The sequence below is a fragment of the Palaemon carinicauda genome, chromosome 29 (assembly GCF_036898095.1).
Source record: "Palaemon carinicauda isolate YSFRI2023 chromosome 29, ASM3689809v2, whole genome shotgun sequence".
NCBI classification, from domain to species: domain Eukaryota; kingdom Metazoa; phylum Arthropoda; class Malacostraca; order Decapoda; family Palaemonidae; genus Palaemon; species Palaemon carinicauda.
The window spans coordinates 68,509,754-68,532,170 of record NC_090753.1 but is presented as its reverse complement, the minus strand read 5'-3'; the positions used below and the strand labels follow the sequence as shown (position 1 = coordinate 68,532,170).

Sequence of the window (22,417 nt, the reverse complement as noted above, 5' to 3'; positions counted from 1 at the left end):
GGTTATGTTAATTAATTGGTAATATTTTGATATGTGAAGTTTTGTTAATCAAATGTAATTGTTTTATTGTTTTTTCCATATACTGTAACCTATTGTTAATTTTGTGGATTTAACTTGAACCTTGACACTATAAGCCCAGGAGCCCCAACAGGGAAAATAGCCCATTGCTGAAAGGAAACAATGAAACAAAATATTTTTAAGATCAGTAACAACATTAAAATAAATATTTCCTTTATAAACTATAAAAACTTTAACGAAACAAGGGAAATTAGATAGAATAGTGTGCCTGAGTGTACCCTCAAGCAAGAGATCTCTAACCCAAGACAGTGGAAGACTGTTTTAAATCAGTGAGCAAGACGACATTTTCAACATGAAACGCAACTTTGGCAGCTGAAGATAATAGGCACTATTCTATCTAATTTCTCTTGTTTTATTGAAGTTTTTTATAGTTTATAAAGGAAATATTTATCTTAATGTTACTGATCTTAAAAATATTTTATTTTTCCTTGTTTCCTTTCATCACTGGGCTATTTTCCCTGTTGGGGCCCCTGGGCTTATAGCATCCTACCCTAGACCTAAAATTTAGCAATACCTAACTTATAAACAGCTTCTTGGAACCTATGAAGTTTGGAAGTCGAGGACTTTCAATATACTATACAGTAAAACCCTCTTTATGTTTGTTCGTCATAAGTCCAATTCGACTTACGCTCGCTAATCCTTTAAATATCAAATCCAATTTATATTTTTATCCGACATCATGTCGTTTTCTACGTCATGAAATAACCTTATGCTGTACTGTTCAATACCATATTTCACATGGAAGCTTATTGGTGCAGGTATCTGGTTTTCATGAAATTAAGATCAACACTGTACTGTACTATACGTAACATTTCCCAATACGTACTATTACTAATGATGAAATGTACTCCAGTTGTATTAAAAGGCCAAGCTTTTCCTATTGATTTCTGTACACTGAAATCTATAACAGTTTAATAACCTTCACCATTTCCTAAATAATCATCATTATCACTGAATCCATCAAAACAGTACAGTATTTTCAACGATAAATATCAATATCTACTAACTCGTAACTTACCTACTAACATCAGCATGCCTTGCCATATCGAATGTAACGACTGAGACAACGAAAACAGAGGAGACGATATTCTGTTCTTGGCAGTGACAACGATGAGGGAAAGGGCTAGTGCTACGTCGTTGAGCAATGAATCGTGTGCTCTTTCGCATCCTTTCTGTAGCCACCCAGAGACCTGCCAACGATGACTTTGTCCAGGGAAGTGCAAGGACTCCACTTCAAACTCGCTGTTAAAAAAAAAACCATAAAGTTAATTAGCGCCACAGTCCAACATACATCTAGTGAGAACATGCATTTTTTTTTAGGAAGGATCATTCAACTCTGTTTAAAACATCAACAGTTACCAACACCAAAAAGTATTATATCAAAAACAAACAACATAAGATTTATTCTTCATATTTAATCCATGATGAAGACAAATGGAGTGATCTTGTTACAGGCGGCATTTCCACTGAACACATTCTAAGTGTAGCTACACAATTATTGTGATTCTTGCAAAGCATAGGGTGGAGTGAGAAGAACGTAATCTGTACATATTTAAGGGATGGAAGGGAATATGCGTTATGTATACAAGTAAGCATTTAATATACCGCATTGGTATTACATCTAAATGTTGGAGAAAAGAACATCTGGAGGGATAAATTATATCTTTAAAAGAACAGAAAATATATATATAAAAAAATTGTACCATATAGTACACAGTAAGGTCATTTGAGAAGCCTTCCCTCCTCTCTCAAAGGAAAACGTATCCTTAGTTAAGAACGAATAATAGTACCTTCACATTTATAGTCATGCAATCTATGGAAATTAGTTTTCATACCAGGAGGAAAGTCCCTATAACACAGAGTTGAATATGGTTTATATGCAGAGATTTTCAGCATGCCTGCTTCTGTGGCGTGACAGTTAATATTGCGACAGGATATTCACACGTGGTAGGTATTCCCTAGCTCATGCAATGATCAACGATAAAGGTTTAAAGGTTTAAAGGTGGGTCATGAATGGCAGAGGCAAGGGACAGTGACATTGCCCTATCGAGTAAGACAATGCCCTAGAGACTGATCATATATACATATGATCAGCACCCAAGCCCCCTCTCCACCCAAACTAGGACTAAGAAGGGCCAGGTAATGGCTGCTGATGACTCAGCAGATAGACCTATAGGCTCCACTGCGTACTCTGATGTATTTTCTTCAAAATCTAATGGATCTGTCCTTGGGACATACCCCACATATTCACCAAGTTTCGTTGAAACTGTTCCACTAGTTTTTGCGCAATGTTGTTCACAAAGAAAAAATAAACAAGCAAAATATTTGCCATTTACTTAAAATCGTGATTATTTTCAAAGTACAGCTGCATACTTCTACTTTGATGTACTTTATTCAGAATGCTAAAGATTCACTCTTAGGTCATACCCAAAATGACTACCCGGTTTAGTCAAAATCGGTACAATATTGTACAGTAGTTCACAAATAAAAAAAAATTAAATAAACTAAGAAACAGATGGAATACCCTTCATAAAATCTTCAATTTTGGAGAGGGCAATAACTGAAATAAACAATTTACTTTCATGAAACAGAAAATGCAAAACTAAATAATATAATCCAAACTAGTTACTGAAAACAATCTTGGGTCTACACATATTAAAATATGCTCTCCACCGTCTGATATAAAATGTTGGTAGACTACCTTTTGGAATTTGATATAGACAACCTAAACGACATAGAAAACTTTTTCAAAAGAACCATGGTATAGTCTCCCTGTGGTTAGATACAGTGCACAGGGATTTGTAGCTTAGCAATTAATAATAATAATAATAATAATAATAACTGACCTCGAAACAGGCTGTCTGAGAGATTAGTCCTGGCAGACAATCTCTTTAGATGACCTGACAAGACAGATCACAGATCTGTAAATCTCTCCCTTCGATCAAAGGGATTAACCGGTGATGAAGTGTGGGACAGAGGTAGATGGAAAAAGCTGGCCAGAAACATCGACCCCACATAAAAGTGGGAAAAGATGCAGACAAAGAAGAAGAAGAAGAAGACCATCTCTTTAGATGCCCCAACAACAGAGACCACAGATCTGTAAATGTCTCCCTTTGAGGCAAAAAGGGGAGCTGCTTGAAAATATCCTGAACTTGCTTATCACTGCCCAAATCTTTGAGGACAGTGGAAAAGCATACAGGTCACTACCAGAATCTGTTATCCCCCTTTTCTCATGACTCAGTTCTTTCATCAACCATTTTCCTTAGCTCGGACAGACAGGATTATTCCTTAAATATTTACTACATACATAAATAGGTCAATGAAAGAAACCGTTTAGCAGCTTCAGATCATTCTTCAATATTTCATTGATCTCAGTGTAGATACAATCACCTCCAGGTGTTCCTTGAGAATATCACTTGTTATAAATAGAAATGACTGGCCAAGAGGAGTTATATCTTTGGGGCTTTGGAAGAGAAGCAAATTCAAGAACGACAAATCAAAAATGACCCAAAGTGTGTCTATGATCTTGTGGTTGTTTTTCTCAGTATTTGGGTATCTTAGGAAAACCTTGACAATATTATCATGCTGCTTGATCGAATAATGATTGCATCAGTAGCTTTCAGATGGGAATACAGCAAACCAGGTTTATAGTAGACTCAAAAAATATGAAGCCAAAATACTTCTGCTACTGCTCCTATCATATTGGACTCTATTTCCACTACAGAGATGAAGAGGATACAGTATTATGATTGGATCTTGAATCTTTAAGTAATTGTTTTGCACCACCCACTGGACTGGACCTCCAGTATTCCTCTTAAATATACAGCGGCGACAGACACTGACGTCATTTTCCTGCACCAAGAGTTCAATCTGGAGAACATTGGAAAGATCTAGTAAGAAAGTTTAATTTTTTCTCTGTGTCAATGACTTTCGACGACAGGATGCCAGAAAATCCAAAACTACGCATTCATTTATTCATTCCATTTTTTTTGTTCGTTGCTTACTGTATTTACTCAGATTTCCGAGTCACTACTGTGATCACCATTCTAATAAATTCTTAATTGTATTTGTTGATTCAGTAATCCAAAAACTCTACTGTACTTTGAAAAGATAGAGTTGAAACCAATCATTAAATTCATTCTTTGGGTTGGATTGAATTAATTTTTGGGCTCGAGCCATGTCGTCCTGATGGAAGTTCCCTTCAGCAGCTTCTTACTGTATAATATTTCTGCGAGAGATATTACAAGAGAATTACCATCAGGTATCACGGGGTTCTAACCCCCGGAATGACTATCCGAAGATATCGTGTATAATCAGGGACGTATCCGAAGATAACCATAGATGTCTGCACCCCCAAGAGACTTTACCCAGTCTAGGAAACTAGGGGGAAGGATAAGTGAGGAGCCGTTACATATCCTCTCACCCTACGGTGCCCTCGTACGTCTCTGGCGCCTCATTCCTTTGTCGCAGCTTAGATCTTCTGTTGTGTTGTTTTGTTGTGCGCTCTTTATCAGCTTCTTTTGAAGATTTTCTTCGTATATGGCTCTAAGTTGGGACCTGTGAGACCATTCAGTACCAAAGGGTAACTGGGGCAAAACCCAGAAGTTCTTCTATGAGGTAAAAGTTAGAAGGGGTTGGATAGCACATTGGGAGACAGGAGGGTAGAAGGCTAAAATGCAAGAGCAGACGGGAGCCAAAGGAAAGATGAAAAGATCTTAAAGTGATGCTCACAGTAAAATTCATTTCTGCATCTCAGATTATAGTTGGTTTGTTTCTTCCCACTTCCTTTGGAGACCTAACCGAATAAGAGAGCTCTAATTCATAACATAGTTTCAAAGAGTTTTCCTAGATCTATCAGCTCTTAACCCTTTTACCCCCAAAGGACGTACTGGTACGTTTCACAAAAGCCATCCCTTTACCCCCATGGACGTACCGGTACGTCCTTGCAAAAAAATGCTATGAAAATTTGTTTTCATATTTTTTGATAATTTATTGAGAAAATTCAGGCATTTTCCAAGAGAATGAGATCAACCTGACCTCTCTATGACAAAAATTAAGGCTGTTAGAGCAATTTAAAAAAAATATACTGCAAAATGTGCTGGGAAAAAAAATCAACCCCTTGGGGGTTAAAGGTTGGAAATTTCCAAATACCCCGGGGGTAAAAGGGTTAAAAAGTAACAAAGGAAAACAGGAACTCAAGTGTCCTACAGAAATAGCTATTCAATCATTGACTGACCGAGTTTCAATACAAAAGCTAGTTTTGTATGCAAACCATCCGATCATATTTGTAATGACTACATACCAACCTCACTGCACGCTCAAGTCTACACGATGTGAATGGATAGTAGTTACAGGTCACGCTAGTGTCTTGACATTATTATTTTCTAACATGTTAACTGAAGACTTTTAGTCTGGGGATCATCGCAAGATACAATAACGGCTTAGTATGATTAATGTGTGTATGAAAAACCAGTTACACTTTGGAAAAGTATATGATTTCCTAAATGTTATATGAAAATATCTTTAATAAGGTTGCTACTTATTCTTTACTGTCAAGTTTAATGTCAACACTATAAAGTTTACAGAGAAGGACATGTTCCTGAATCATAAAATGCTCTAATTTTCTATCTAAATTCTGAAAATAAATACAAATTGAAATTTACAATAAAACTAGATTCAAATGATAAGATAATTGCCAAATAAAATTTTGTAAAATGAAAAAAAGAATATTTAGATTTGTGTAAGAACTCTAATAAATTTTCTTCTTCGTTAAAATTCTATCATTTTAACAAAAACATTGATGACATCAAAAAAAATATCATAAAAATAAGAAAAATAATCATCTTTAACCTAATTAATGTATATCTATCACCGTAAAGCTATAAAATGCCGAACATGACATACAGTAGTTATATGTATTAACAATACAAATAGGAAATGTTTAAGTGCAGGTAAAAATAACGTTCACTGTGCCTTCTAACCTAAAAGTGTCGTACACATCAGGCTTGGACACTAAAAAAAATGGATTCATGACAGCTATACTCCACATATAGTATTGACTAGAGAGAGGAACGGCATGCGACATCTGAAGTACAGTCACTTGAAGACAAAACTGACCTGCTTAATGCCACAAGGTGCTGAGTAACTGTAATATCATGCAATTTAAACTAGGAAATTTATACGGACCACTTGTCACAGAAATGAACCCTTTTACCCCCAAAGGACGTCCTGGTACGTTTCACAAAACTCATCCCATTACCCCCATGGACATGCCGGTATGTCCTTGCAAAAAACTGCTATTTACGTTTTTTTTTTAGCATATTCTTGATAATTTTTTGAGAAACTTCAGGCATTTTCCAAGAGAATGAGACCAACTTGACCTCTCTATGACAAAAATTTAGGCTGTTAGAGCAATCTAAAAAAAACATATACTGCAAAATGTGCTTGAAAAAAATAACCCCTGGGGGTTAAGGGTTGGAAAGTTCCAAATAGCCCGGGGGTAAAAGGGTTAATTTAATTTTCTGTCATTTACAAAAATTAATTGATTACGGTAATCATAACAAAATTACACTTGTGAGATTAAACAGAACATCACAAACGAGAGAACTTCTCTATCTTACCTTGAAAAGTGATATAGGTATATATCATCAATAAACTCTTTTTGTATAAATGGAACTTATGTATACTCAATTTGCTGCCCCTTACCCACAAAATATATATAAATTACTATAAAAAACACTACTAAAATATATTGTTCAAACATGCATTTCTTATGACCCATGCACTTCAATTCTAAAGATAAGAAATTATTCCATGAAATGAAAATCACTTTTTGGTACAATAAAGTTATTAGACATGGGTACAAAATATTAGCAGAATAGGCTTACTCTTTGTAATTTTTTTGAATTATCAATTATTTAATTTATGCACGAAATAACAACCAATAATTAACAAATTCAAACAATATAAGAAATAATTCCAAATAGTTTTCTTTATGGAAATAATTTGCTATCCTGAATTATCAATTATTTAATTCATACACGAAATAACAACCAATAATCAACGAATTCAAACAACAAAAAAATAATTTCAAATAGTTTTATTTACGGAAATAATTTGCTATCCTGAATTATCAATTGTTTAATCTATGTATGAAATAACAAATTCCAACAATAAAGGAATTTCATATAGTTTTCTTTATGGAAATAATTTGCTATCCTGAATTATCAATTGTTTAATCTATGCATGAAATACCAACCAATAATCAAAAAATTCTCAAACAATTAAAAAATAATTTCACATAGTTTTCTTTATGGAAATAATTTGCTATCCTAACTTTCATTCCTTGGTGCTATAAGAGTGAACCATTATTCCAAGTGTCATAACATGAACAAAGTTCATTCTCTTATATAATGGATGCCATGCAGTGCTTTCTTTGACAGGCACTTAATATTAATTTAGAAAACAGCGTATCTTTAGTACGCACTACTCGAGATCCAGAGCGGCGATTGATAACAGCTTCGTTAGGTAAGGGAGGGATTTGATTGAACGATAACACCAAGAATGGACAAACTTGTAGTATAAGCACTTCTTTGACAGGCACTTAATATTAATTTAGAAAACAGCGTATCTTTAGTACGCACTACTCGAGATCCAGAGCGGTGATTGATAACAGCTTCGTTAGGAAGGGAGGGATTTGATTGAACGATAACACCAAGAATGGACAAACTTGTAGTATAAGCACAACTACAAATCATCAACTCCAAGCATCAATTTGTCCCTGATGAGCAAAAGTGCTTCACAGCCAAATAATTGCATAAGTAAAATCTGTTGCAGACTTTAAATTAAAAACCGTAGAATATGTGCTTTACGAACAATGAAAATTGCATAAGTTAGATCTGTTGCAGAATTTGAATAAAAAAAAACAAAGAATATGTGAAATAATTGCAAAGGTAAAATCTGTTGCAGACTTGAAATTAAAAACCGAAGAATATGTGCTTTACGAACAATGAAAATTGCATAAGTAAGATCTGTTGCAGACTTTGAATAAAAAAACAAAGAATATGTGAAATAATTGCAAAGGTAAAATCTGTTGCAGACTTGAAATTAAAAACCGAAGAATATGTGCTTTACGAACAATGAAAATTGCATAAGTAAGATCTGTTGCAGACTTTGAATAAAAAAAAACAAAGAATATGTGAAATAATTGCCTAAGTAAAATCTGTTGCAGACTTGAAATTAAAAACCGAAGAATATGTACTTCAAGAACAACAAAAATTCCATAAGTAAAATCTGTTAGACTTTAGATAAAAAACAAAGAATATGTGAAATATTTGCATAAGTAAAATGAGTTGCAGACTTTAAATTAAAAACCGAAGAATGTGTGTTTCACAAACAACAAAAATTGCATAAGTAAAATCTGTTGCAGACTTTAAATTAAGAACCAGAGAATAAGTGAAATAATTGCTTGGGAAGTAATTGCATTAGCAAAATCGGGTGTAGACTTTAAATTAAAAACTGAAGAATAGGTCCTTCACGAACAATGAAAAGAAGAAATGAAGAAGAGAATTGATAGCAAATGCGGTTACATGCTGTACAAATTTCAAAGATAAATACATTATGGCCAAGAAATGTTAATAATTTTAAACGGGTAATTGAAAAATTTAATACGATTCCATTACTACATTAAGAAATTCATAAAAATTGTGTTGACTTTTAATTAATCAGTATAACCAGTGAAATATTGAAACTCAATATCACTTACACTGACACATTTCTTAATACTAGTATACAGCAGTGTAATAACTATATGGAAAAGTAAGTAAATACTATACTGTACATATTTCCATTTTAATAAAAAAATGAACAATGTATGAATAACCAGGAACTCTTAGGCCTATAGGTAGTAGGTTGGCCAGGGCACCAGTCACCTGTTGAGATATTACCGCTTGAGAGATATGGGGTATTTTGACTGGCAGACAGTACTACATTGGATCCTTCTCTCTCGGTATGGTTCATTTTTCCTTTGCTTACACACACACACACAGAATAGTCTGGCCTATACTTTAAAAATTTCCTCTGACAACACTGAGATTACCAAACAATTCTTCACCCAAGGGGTTACTGCACTGTAATTGTTCAGTGGCCACCTTCCTCTTGATAAGGGTAAAAAGAGACTCTTTTAGCTATGGTAGGCAGCTCTTCTAGGAAACGGACACTCCAAAATCAAACCATTGTTCTCTAGTCTTGGGTAGTGCCATAGCCTCTGTACCATGGTTTTCCACTGTCTTGGGTTAGAGTTCTCTTGCTTGAGGGTACACTCGGGCACTCTATTCTATCCTATTCCTCTTGTTTTGTTAAAGTTTTTTATAGTTTACATAGCAGATATTTATTTTAATGTTGTTACTTTTCTTAAAATATTTTTTTTTTCTTTTTTCCTTTCCTCACCGGGCTATTTTCCCTGTTGGAGCCCCTGGGCTTATAGCATCCTGCTTTTCCAACTAGGGTTGTAGTTTGGCAAATAATAATAATATAAATCCTTCTTTATAGGTTTACAATGAATTTTGTATCTTCTCATTGTGTAAGTAACTAAAGTTCAAACTTACAGAAAATGTTTTTAAGTCTTTTTATAATTTATATATGAAATATCTCTTTTAATGTTGTTGTTTTTTAAAATATTCTATTTTAATTGTTCTTTACTTCTTATATCATTTATTTATTTTCTTATTTCCTTTCCTCACTGGGGTATTTTTCCCTGTTGGAGCCCCTGGGATTATAGCATCTGGCTTTTCCAACTAGGGTTATAGCTTAGCTAATAATAATAATAAAAGTGAAAGATAAAAGATGACCAAAAGAGCCACATATTAGACCTCCTAAAGTTTAATGTTATCCCTGTTGGAGCCCTTGGGCTTATAGCATCTTGCTTTTCCAACTAGGGTTGTAGCTTGGCTAGTAATAATAATAATAATAATCTTCATAAAGTTGTTTACACATCCAAAATAACATGATATAACACCAAAACATTAAATTTATTTTATCAGCGAGAAATTTAAGTGGCCAATATCTTTACTTGTAAGACGCACAACTTTCTGGGATCCCTCTTTCAAATCGTAAAGAAACTCAATCGACCATCTACACATCTTCATACCAAATGCTCATTTAGTTTTAAAATCTTAACCCTTTTACCTCAAAAGGACGTATTGGTACATTTCACAATACTCATCCCTTTACCCCCATGGACGTACCGGTACGTTCTTGCAAAAATGCTACAGTATTTACATTTTTTTTTTGCATATTTTTGATAATATTTTGAGAAACTTCAGGCATTTTCCAAGAGAATGAGACCAACCCGACCTGTCTATGACAAAAATTAAGGCTGTTAGAGCGATTTAAAAAAAATTTTATACTGCAAAATGTGCTTGAAAAAAAATAACCCCTGGGGGTTAAGGGTTGGAAACTTCCAAATAGCCGGGGGGGGGGGGGTAAAAGGGATAACTGAGCTTCCTCTGGAAAGCAATTAATTATTTAGCAACAAATATACAGTGCAGTCTTTTATAAATACACAAACAGTTTGTAAACATCATTCATGATAGCAGACTATAGAAGATGAATGCTATGAATAGACTAAAGCTGAGGTCTGTGTATTATATGTTTATACTCTACTGTATTAGCTCTTTTCCAGATAAAGGGGCTTTATAAATATCCATTAACACTAAAGTATGTATTTGTTGTCATTTATCATCATTAAAATACTGTTTATTGCTCTTAGCAAAGGTTATTTGTTACATATTCTTCCTTAAGAAGTTTTGACAGCTGTGAGAGCAGATGGACAAGTGTCAAGGGTAAGTTATGTTCACTTACAAGCACATAAATACTCACACACTTTACTCAATCCATGTTCCTAGATTCCATATACATTCACCATTAGACATACAAAACTGTCACACAAACATAGACTCTAGCAATCTCAGATGTGTCTGCTTGTAAGTAGCTATATATTTCAAAGGTTCTATCATAAAAGAAAACTGTGAGAATATATACACAGCACACATGCAATACATGCCTCCTCAGAGTGGCCATACAGAAACTCTCTGGAAAATCGTACAATTTCACATGCACCAATAAGTCACATAAAAGCGTACACGATGGTATTACAACCGAATATCATACTCGCACATAAAAGCGTGGTCTTTCCAAATATATATTGTATTAATATTTATATACCTCTAACACACAGAAGAAAGTAAAGCAGCATAGTTATATCGCAAACCTAGTAACATATCTACCAGGTAACATTAATAAAGTATTGTAATATAGATATATTTTACCATAACTAGAAACAACAATCCCCACTTCATGTTTTGGGATATTGTAGTAACGCAATGGGATACATCATAGCTCTATTCAAATCACACACTCCTAGTCTTTGTAGCAAGAAGAGTTAAGTATAGGAGAGTATCAAGTGATCTAAACAATATAAAATAAATCCAGAGAAAAATATGAGTTCAAAACTTTTCAACTTCATAAAATCTCAAAAGATCACATAAAAAACTCTGAAAGTGGATATTCTTTAATAAAAGAAACCTGTGCTTTTACTAAAATAAGTTGGCTAAATTTGACATCTGAATACAGGTATGGGGGAAGGGGTACTGTGTCTCGTAACTTTCTTCACCCGAAACTGACAAATGTCACAGAAATTGCTATGGATTATTGCTTTAAAATAACTGGCAAAATCACCTATTTTAAGAAGTAATCTTTATTCTTCCTAATTATACAATACTTAGACCCTTAATGGGTGTATACTTTAAGCATAGCTAGAACTCGGTTGATAAAATCATAACACGGTGTCGCCAGTTACCGACGGGTAGTGAGGAGGCCTTGTACCACCCACCAGCAATCTGAGTAACCACTTTGACCTTAAACCTAGGAATCACAGTGATGGGGTTGAGGTAGGAAGTGTAACTTGAAGAACTTCGGTTTGTAGTTTAGGAAAAATACATATTACTTTGTGTTTTGTTCCTACACAGATACAAAACTCATGTCCTTTAGTAGCAGACTTATCCTTAGGAAGAAGGAAGTCCCTACAACCAAGGGGCTGGTTTACTTTCCTCTGAATGTCAAGCAGTTTGGTCCTGTGTAGAAGTGAAAGTGATGATTCCTGTCAACCTGATGACCTAGGCACGAAGATGCGTCAAGTGTTAAGTTAGGTCACTAACAGGGATTGATAGGCAGTCAAGGAAAACCCTGTATCTGTGTGAAGGCTGTTGATAATTTTGGATTCTGAAGATATATAATAATCATATCAGCAGGTTCTACTGCAGAAAACAAAATGGTTCCTCCTCACCCAAGACCCTGAAGAGGTGTAAAGCTTGAAAGGTTCTAGTAATGTCTCTTGAATAGGTGGTACAAGGAGTGCCCAATAGATGGGGCAGTGAGTAGATATTAACACTTTAGTTCTACATCACTTAAATAGAAGGTACCACTGGATTAGCTCTTCTAGTTTTAAAGGCATTCAATATAGAATATGTAGTCAGAATGCATGGTCATTATGAGAAAAGGTGGACATACATTTAGCCATTCCCCTCTCATCTGAGATGATGAGGGTGATTCTTATAAACAAAACCTATTTGTTAAGAAAATTTGCTCAATTACACGGTTTACATGCATCTAGCGTCCAGTCCAGCATATAACCACTGACTGCTTAAAGAAGGGGAAGAAACTAGAGGTAGAAGGGCCATTCCGACTTCCTTCTCATAAAGGGTTGTGGTGGCCAGTTGGAAACGTCCCTGCCTGGAGATCCGCTGGACAGGAGATCGAGTCTCTCTCCTTGTAATGTCTGCAACCTCACCATTCTTGTGAGCTAAAGAGGGGTGTTTAGGAGAGCCTATAGTTCTACCTTCTGAGTCATCAGGAGCCATTGCCAGGTCCTTCCTGGTCCTAGCTTAATGGAGAATGGGCTTGGTTGCAGATTATATCTATATGCGCTCAGTCTCTTGGACACTGTCCTGCTAGGGCCTTTTCACTGTCCCTTTCCTCTACCATTCATAAGAAGCATTTAAATTCTAAACTCGTGTCGCAACTGCTCTTAGACGAGATTTCTCTTATCCTGTTAGGAAATTAGGTTGACTACATGATCTGCTGAGTAACTACCGTACCGCCAAGTCAAGGATACAGATCCCAGGGACCTATAGGTATACTCCAGTAGGTAAAGGGCCAAGAAGATTACCAGCTGATAGCAGATTCTCATCATCGGAAACTACAGCTCTGACATATAGGTCAATTTAAGAGCACATAAGCTCATGAGGTGGCATGATCGCAAGCGAGATGGAGCTCCGAGAAGAGTAAGCGATCATGAACAGGTGAGATGATAATCCCTTAGGAATGTGCGATGGCGAGCAGGCGAGATGGTGCTCTCATAAGAGTGATTGAAAAGATGACATGTCGGTCCAGTAAGTGTGCACGATCTTGAACAGGTGAGAGAGCATTTCTATAGGAGCATGTGAGTACTTGGTAGCATATCAATGCGCATGATAGGGGGTCCGTGCGAACAGGTGAGGGAGTGCGCAAAGAAAAGCATAATCTCGCTGTCTCTTTCTTCATTACTGGTGAAGGATTGGTCAATACTGTCTTTCCTGTCTTTCCCATATGTAACTTATTGATGTTCTTAAAGCCCTTATCATCCAAAAAGGGAACCTGTAGTGCTCAAGTCCGATGAATATGTGGATCTGCTGTTGGCACCAAGAGACAAAGTATGACAGAGGTGAAGAAATAACTTTAAGTTCTCCTTCTACCAAAGGTGTAACGGTTTTCCTTCCTCAGATATGATGCTGTCCACACTCGCAAGAGTATAAAGTGCATGAATGCTATTAATCAGAAACAAAATTACATCGTCAGCTACAAAGAACCTGTCAGTCAGCTAAAGTTTAATGGAAAAACTGCAAAACCTTTAAAAAATTAACAGAAATATTAAAACAGCAAACTGAGGGCACCTGAAATATGTCTATACTATCCAGCTGCTGAAAACAAAATGGCTACTCAGCTTGCTGGCAGAGAGAGCGAATCTTCTCCGCCACTGCTACCCGCCAGTAACTACCAACAGCTCATTATAATTTTAACAGCATAGTTCAAGGTACATTAAAAATATACTCCTATTAAGGAGCAAGGGTATGTATCTGCGTAGGAACTAATATACATCGGGAACAAATAAAATTTCATATAATCTTTGGGTTAAATTAAACAAAATCATCTTTAAACAGCAAACTTGGAAAAAATCTTATGCCCAAAAATCCATCTTTCTTTAAAGAGGATAAGAGAACATGCAATTTTAATCAGTACACAGACATACAAACTAACTGACAATGGTGACCATGCTTATGTTATAGATTTAAGAAACCAAGGTACAGTACAAGGAACAAACTTTGTCGGCCAAGTACTGCCATATATATTGCTATTCTTTTGAATTCCAAAACAAAACAAAAAGACCTCATATGCAAATCAAAAGTGTTATTACTCTAACAAAGCTGTTATCACACTAAGGGAGAATCTAGACAAGAAAAGAAAGGCTGGATGCTTGAGGAAGAAATAAAAAAGGAGACACAACTACCTCAACCACGCAGTACTTCACTTATTTTCTAATGTTGGAGGAAGAACTAGTTAGCCATGGGTGTGGAAAGTGGTGGGGGAAAAAAAGAATCTAATACATTCACCTAGGGAAGTGTTAAGGCCCCGGCCAGACCAAGTGCGGCTAGGTTAGCGGCGAGAGGTTATGGCGGCAAATTGAAACCTTAGGTATCTTATGTAGGTGGCCAAATAGGAGGCGCGAGGCTTCCCGCGCCTCCTATCTGGCCACCTACATAAGATACCCAAGGTTTCAATTTGCCGCCATAACCTCTCGCCGCTAACCGCTAGCCGCGCTTGGTCTGGCCGAGCCCTAAGGGAGTTTTGAAAAGGGTGACATCCAGGCCAAAACAAGGTGTGAGACTACATGAATTTATGGTTTTAAGAGTAAGAGGAAGGGGAAGAGCATCAGCATCAGCATCGGCAGCGTTACGGTACCCTGTACGGCGAAGTGTCTCCAGTTGGTAATCGGTGAGTCTGCGCCGCTTCCCCTGACTGTCTCGGTGCAACCTTACCGGAGGGGTTAGTGCCAAGCGTTAGTACCGGCATGAGCACTAACGTTAATGAACGTTTGCTCGTACCAAGCATTAGTACCTCATCAGGTAAAAACTACAAATAATTATGGGCAGTGTTAATCTACGCCAGTATCTAAACTGGCCATCAGAATATGTACAACTAGAAGTGAAATTCTCCTCAACCTCTGCTTTACCTAATAAGGTAAAAATTAATTGTACTGTACTGCTTGGAACAAGGTACATATTGAAGTACACTCAACACAAGGGGCCTACCCTACAATCATAAGTGGCAAAATTGTTCATATCAGATAGAATTGGGACTCAAAACTTAAATTTAAAATGTAAAACTTAAAACTAGACACCATAAGTGATTTCAAATGATGCTTTTCTTGTTCATAAGACCAAGTGTATACCACCAGGGGAAAGACAATTAATATATGAAGTAATTTGTAATACTGTTCAGATTGATATTCAATTAATCTAATTATATCACCATAAAGTGTATAAGCTCCTAACAGCTACATCATAGTCCCAAGCCTAATCTGTCTGACAGGGTACAGATAACGTACATTTAACACAGCATGAGATATTTAGTTTCCACTGAAATGCTAAAATTAAATTCTTAACTTCTTTTATTACACCAAAATTCTTTAATGAAAAGGGAGGCAACAGCTTGTAAACAAATACACCATACATTAAGTGGGCATGTTGGTGATAGTAAGAGATAAGACACTGATACAATTACAGTATACACTTACAGTCATATTTACAAAAGGAACCACGAAAAATGATGTGTATAAAACTTTCCATCACTCCACTAAGCACTGCATCGCTGTTAGAGTTCAGGTCAGGTCATCGACTGAGATCTTTCGAGAGCTTACAGTAAATTATGCTCATCAACTAAAGCAAAAAAAAAATCCATGACACTTCAAAAAAAATAATTGCGGAGATGATAAAAACTCTATATAAGATCAGGGGGATTGCTCCACATGAACATGAATTCGTACAAACATGCGAGGGAGGAGTATTGGGAAAAGATATGTACGGTGCTAAGTATCAAATACATTGGCACAAGAATGCTATTCACTGGGACCATCATCATCATCTGCTTTGTATCATTATCAAGGCTACAATTTATCCCAGGTTCTACTCTAAAATCTCTCTCAAAAAAAAAAGTCTTCAAAATACCAGACAGCGTCAGACTGCATCTACACGAAGAGTACTGTAAAATATGCTTATACCGTAATATACTCTAATACCTTAGGACGTATTACGAAGTAAAGTAATGGAGGACCTCATGCATGTAGCCAAGGTAATAAGAAAACTGTAATTTCTCAATAGTTCATTAACATGCTCTTCCAATACTAGAAATAATTCTAGGTAAAATGTGTGGGTTATCTAGATTGGCTTAAAACTGCAAGCACTAATTGAGGCTAATTGAGAAAAGTCACACAGCTCGAATGATAAACCGTATATCACGTGTGTAAAATCTTGCGTGTTTTCGTACTTGCTAAATTCAAAAAGCCCCAATTACAATTTTGTACGTAGAAAGCAAGACAAAAGTGGGATCAACTTCTCAAATATTTCAAAACAAATTCTGAATACGTTTAAAACTTGGAGTCAATAAATAAATAAATTATATTCATTAAGAAAAACCAAAATGAATACTTTCATAATATATAGTTCAACATAAATATGCTCCATTTTAAACTTTCTTTCTCCGCATACAAAGACGTTAAGTATTTTTAAGCATATAACCGACATTCTAGCCCAAAATTGTGGTACTCTACCAATAAAATTGTATAAAAAAGTAATGAATAAAATATTTCATCGTCAATAGACCTAAAATAACCTTTGATTGTCTATTCAATTTCAAATACGTAGAATAAAAGGAACTGGTATCCTCAATTGTATACAAACTAGAATTCAAAGCTTTATCTTTCTTCTCTTATGAATATTCCAGATAAAAATAGGTGGCAAGCTACGTTTCAGTATTGTCGGCTCATTCCATAGGAATATACATCGTACTCATAACTGACATAATTAATTGTAGTGATACGGTGTTGAGTAAGGACTAAATTAATATCACTTGTAACCTTAATCCACTGCTTTACAATTTTACATGAGAAAAAAAAATCACGCATTAATTTCTGTGTTCTATGCAAGGGCATATCTTGAAAATATAACCTTTTCACTAATGGTCGTTTTCGTCTTTAGCTTAAGAACACCAGACTTCAGGTCAATGCATGGAAATTTAATTAACATTTCGTCTATCAAAAGCCAATAAAATTCCGATATTCTAGTATGACCGTCCTAAATGTTAGTACATAGACTTGCCTACAAATTACCTTATTTTCCAGCCTATGGGTCTTAAAAGTAAAACCAATCCTATCACTATGAGTTTGTATCATACAATTGCCTTCAGATCACCTCCCTCACTGGTTTGAGTTGAGCAATATGTCTTCTGCAAACTGATGTAGCCTATAAGGTTATAAAAGATGTGGGACTGTCTACAAACAATATAAAATATCTAAACAAATGTCTATTTCTATCCTAACCATGTGCGGTACACTTATCATATACACTTGGAGTAATGAATATATTTTACTATTCAAATTTTATATTGAATCCTAATGAACTCAGTCTAACTAAATACAGTACTCCAGTATTCATTAATCTTACAGATTAACTTTACATTCACTTAAAAGTAAAGACTCAAAACAATGAAAATATGTAAAATTACAATATCAAGTTCTGATATAATTAAAATTCGAACTTTCAGTGCAAAGATTAGCTAGTTAGTTTGTGTAGTTTTCTTACAGTGAGACACTAAGATATAAACTCAACCTCTAATATTATTCAAATTCAAACTTTCAGTGCAAAGTTTAGTTAGTTAGCGTAGTTTTCCTACAGTGAGACACTCAAGATATAAGCTCAACTTCCTTCCCCTGTGACATTTGCTTTTTACAAGTGTTATTTTTTGTATGTTGTGAGGATAAACACAGAAGTCTGTAATAACTTTTTTGTGTACAGTTTAAGGACTAAAATAATATCACATGTGTGCATAATTTAAAATGGATGTGCGAGCGTACGCGTGTAGTGGGCCGTCTTAGCGGTCGAGCGGCTGGTCTGCGAGATTGTGTGTAACTTACCCCTTTTCCCTGATGGAGTGCAAGTGGTGGTTAGACAGCCTCCTGGGGTCTCCTTTGGAATCCACGGCGACGGCATCGAGCTCGTCGAACGACGGCGTCACAAAGACGTCCCTCAGGATCAGTGGCCGCGCTCGCCCGAACAGTCCCACGCCGCCGTTGCCACCGCCGCCCCCTACACCGTTGCCTCCGCCCCCTGTCCCGCCGTTTCCACCTGCCCCTCCTCCTCCTCCATTGCCATTCCCGCCTCCACCAAAGTTACCTGAAAAAATAGGGTCTTATAAATCACAAGGAATAATAGTACAGTACATTACTTGAGTCACTTTTAACAAATATTTTGGGATCTGGGATGTCTTATCAGAGCTTTCCCGGTCACTTGATTGGTTTTAAGCCGATTACAGTATAATAAAATGACTGATATTCACCATACCTAGGTATTTTCCTGTGCCTAAATATCAATACTACACACACAGCATTAGATATAAATGATTAAAATATCCTAAATTTTTATCAAGCAAAATCAATTTTTTTTATATGAACCGTCACTCATATGCAGTTCCCATTCAGTTTATCTGAATTGTCCAATACAGCAATCTTTTTAACCAACAGGGCTCATAGCAGTACAGCACACATGCAGCTAGGATCCTCAGGTCCATAGCCGGTACTTCAAGTGGAACTCCAAAGCAAAATATGCTTTGGGCCTTGCCACCATTCAAGATCATTACGGATATCGTCCAAGGCTTCTATATGGTAATTTTCTTATCGGGAAACTACTGATCAACATTTATCAGCTGCGCTCGCAGAGTCTATGTCCTGAAGAGGCCAAAGGGGATAAAAGTTTTCCACTGAAATGAGATGCTTCATCCAGATTGCACACCTTAGCAGGAGGATTCAGCCTCCAATGGAACTTTTGGGTCATGGAACACAATATGGATTCAATCCTTTGTTAGAATTCCACCATACCTCTATTTTGTGCCAGGCTTTGTTTTTCACTTCACTTGTAGATCTAACTGTTGGCAAATTTGAATTGGCAAGTACCAACGTTGGTGCAACTGCGCAGCAATGGTCCCTAACTCTTAACGATGATCCAGAAATATTACCGAACCATTTCTTTAAGCAATTAAAACAATAAATCTCCTCTACTTGAAAATTCCATTCTTTAACAGAATCTATCAATTGGATGCATGTTATTATAATGAATAAAATCAGCATACCTGTATTGACATTACATTTCAAAGCATGCAAAATTCAACACCTAAGATATACCCTTTACATAAGGAACTTTGTGAACAATGCTTTTTTAACCCTTTCACCCCCACCATAAGGTTAAATTTCAACCACATTTTGCTATATATTTTTTTTAAATTGCTCTAACAGGCTTAATATTTGTCCTAGAGAGGTCAGGTTGGTCTCAATTCTTTAGGAAAATGCCAGAAGTTTCTCATAAAATTATAAAAAATATGTAAAAACATGTGATTAACAGTGTTTTGCAAGACCGTACCGGTACGTCCTTTTGGGGGTGAAAGGGTTAAAAGATCGTCATTTACAGACATCGTTCGTACCTGAAGAGGCTGTGGAGGCAGGTTCATTTTGTACCGCTACATGGGATGGTAGGTGGAGAGGGAACGTCTTCCAGTGGTAGAGGACATTTTCCGCTACCTGGAAGGAGGCGCAAACTGTTAATTTTACACTACCATTGGGAAATACAGTTGACCATAAATAAAAATTAAAATAACTTATGTACTTCAAGGTTTGTACACCCAAGAATGTAAATCTAAATTCGATATTTCAATGTTAACCTATCAAGAACAAAATTGAAACTACAGTGGCACAAAACTTTATTAAACCTGCCATCAGAGATTCTGTAAAAGCAATTACCTTGCTTACAAATAGACTGGCATTACTACTAGGCCATAAAACTCAGAATTAATATATACTATACAATACCAAAACTATTACTAAAATCCAAAATCTTTACTTTAATTCTTCTCGAACGGATACACATTCCCAATTCAACCTTGCTTGGGGAAAGATAATAAAACAGAACAAAAACAAAATAAATCTCAATTATATAATACTTGAAAATATTGCATAAATGACAGAATAAAACCATTGATAAATTTAACAAAGGGGTTAGTACACAATTAACAATGGGGAGAGTTGTTACAATGGGCTCCAGCATCTGTTCGAACATTTGCCTTGGCTTCCACTTCCTCTTATCGGACTAAATATATCAAACACATATTTCTACCCTAACCTATCATTATTAACAGGATATATAAAATAAGAGTTTTAATTACATCGTACATTATATTGAAAACAAATAACGGTTTTATTATAGTTACGGACGGGGAAAACTTCCCTACTAAAATACAGCTTTTTCTTACAGAAAAACGCCTGAAATGTTTCCTCGTCCATGAATATAATTTTACCCAAATAACAATGAGGTTCAAAATAAAAACGTCTAAAGTGTTTCCTCGTCTATAAATATAGGTTTACTCAAATAACAATGTCTACAATCTAGAATGTTGAGCCTTTATTCTTTTCAAACAAGTACCTTAAGGCCGAAGCCCCTCCTATCCACTTTTTCTGAACTACCTTGAGGGAGGATGTTCCCATGGAAGGGTGTTAAGACCACAATTAAGATAAACACAATTTCTTAAATTAAAATCTGTAACTTTATTAATGTTGGTTTCTGAACGTAGTCTATGGGATTCGAAATAGTGTATTTACAAAGATCTATTCAATTATGCGCATTTCAATGTACTAAGATTGTACTATTCTATAAATAAAACATTTGAACGTTATTGATGATAATACCTAGCTAAGTAACCTCACGGATTTTCAGTTATCAAAATCATTCAAAACACCACAAAATATCTATGGATACGTCCCTGATTATACACGATATCTTAGGATAGTCATTCCGGGGGTTAGAAACCCGTGATACCCAAAGGTAATTCTCTTGCAATATCACTCGCAGAAATATTATACAGTAGGAAGCTGCCGGTGTGACGGTCTGAACGATCCCCCGGGCTCAGAATTCTCCTTGATAATCTGCGCATGCGCAAACATTACCATTTGCCAGTGCATACGAGGTTGATGTTTTATTTTCCTGTAATGGTAGCGTGCGCAGCTCAACATTACCACTTGCCAGTACATACGAGCTTGATGTTTTATTTTCATGCGAGCAAAGCGAGCTAATGGCAGAAAAGAACCATTATAAAATGTCAAGGAGAATTCTGAGACCGGAGGATCGTTCAGACCATCACACCGGAAGGAACTTCCATCAGGACGACATGGCTCGAGCCCAAAAAACAGTATTAATAACCAAACAGCTTTTTCACTGTTCTATAATTCCACAAGATCTTAAAAAAATATTAATACTGGTCACTATAACTCAATAAGTGATAACATGTGTTTACTATTGTAACAGGCAACTAATAAATAGTATTAATCTCCAAACAGCTTTTTCACTATTCTATAATCCCACAAGATCTTAAAAAAAATATTAATACAGGTCCCTATAACTCTATAAGTGATAACATGTGTTTACTATTGTAACAGGCAACTAATAAATAGTATTAATCTCCAAACAGCTTTTTCACTATTCTATAATTCCACAAGATCTTAAAAAAAAAATATTAATACTGGTCCCTATAACTCTATAAGTGATAACATGTGTTTACTATTGTAACAGGCAACTAATAAATAGTATTAATCTCCAAACAGCTTTTTCACTATTCTATAATTCCACAAGATCTTAAAAAAAAAATATTAATACTGGTCCCTATAACTCTATAAGTGATAACATGTGTTTACTATTGTAACAGGCAACTAATAAATAGTATTAATCTCCAAACAGCTTTTTCACTATTCTATAATTCCACAAGATCTTAAAAAAAAAATATTAATACTGGTCCCTATAACTCTATAAGTGATAACATGTGTTTACTATTGTAACAGGCAACTAATAAATAGTATTAATCTCCAAACAGCTTTTTCACTATTCTATAATCCCACAAGATCTTAAACAAAAATCAATACTGGTCACTATAT

At 35.6% G+C, this 22,417-nt stretch overlaps 1 protein-coding gene across 1 annotated transcript in view; it reads right to left on the bottom strand.

Moving 5' to 3' along the window:
• Positions 1 to 22,417, bottom strand: part of LOC137622645 (uncharacterized) — a 90,663-nt gene that overhangs the window by 64,401 nt on the left and 3,845 nt on the right. Inside the window, exons 3-6 of the mRNA XM_068353244.1 lie at positions 19,921 to 20,017; positions 18,362 to 18,620; positions 15,133 to 15,204; positions 1,097 to 1,320 (exon numbers count right to left, since the gene is read on the bottom strand). Of these exons, the coding sequence (XP_068209345.1) occupies positions 1,097 to 1,320; positions 15,133 to 15,204; positions 18,362 to 18,620; positions 19,921 to 20,017 (652 nt within the window). The remainder of the gene's footprint in view (positions 1 to 1,096; positions 1,321 to 15,132; positions 15,205 to 18,361; positions 18,621 to 19,920; positions 20,018 to 22,417) is intronic.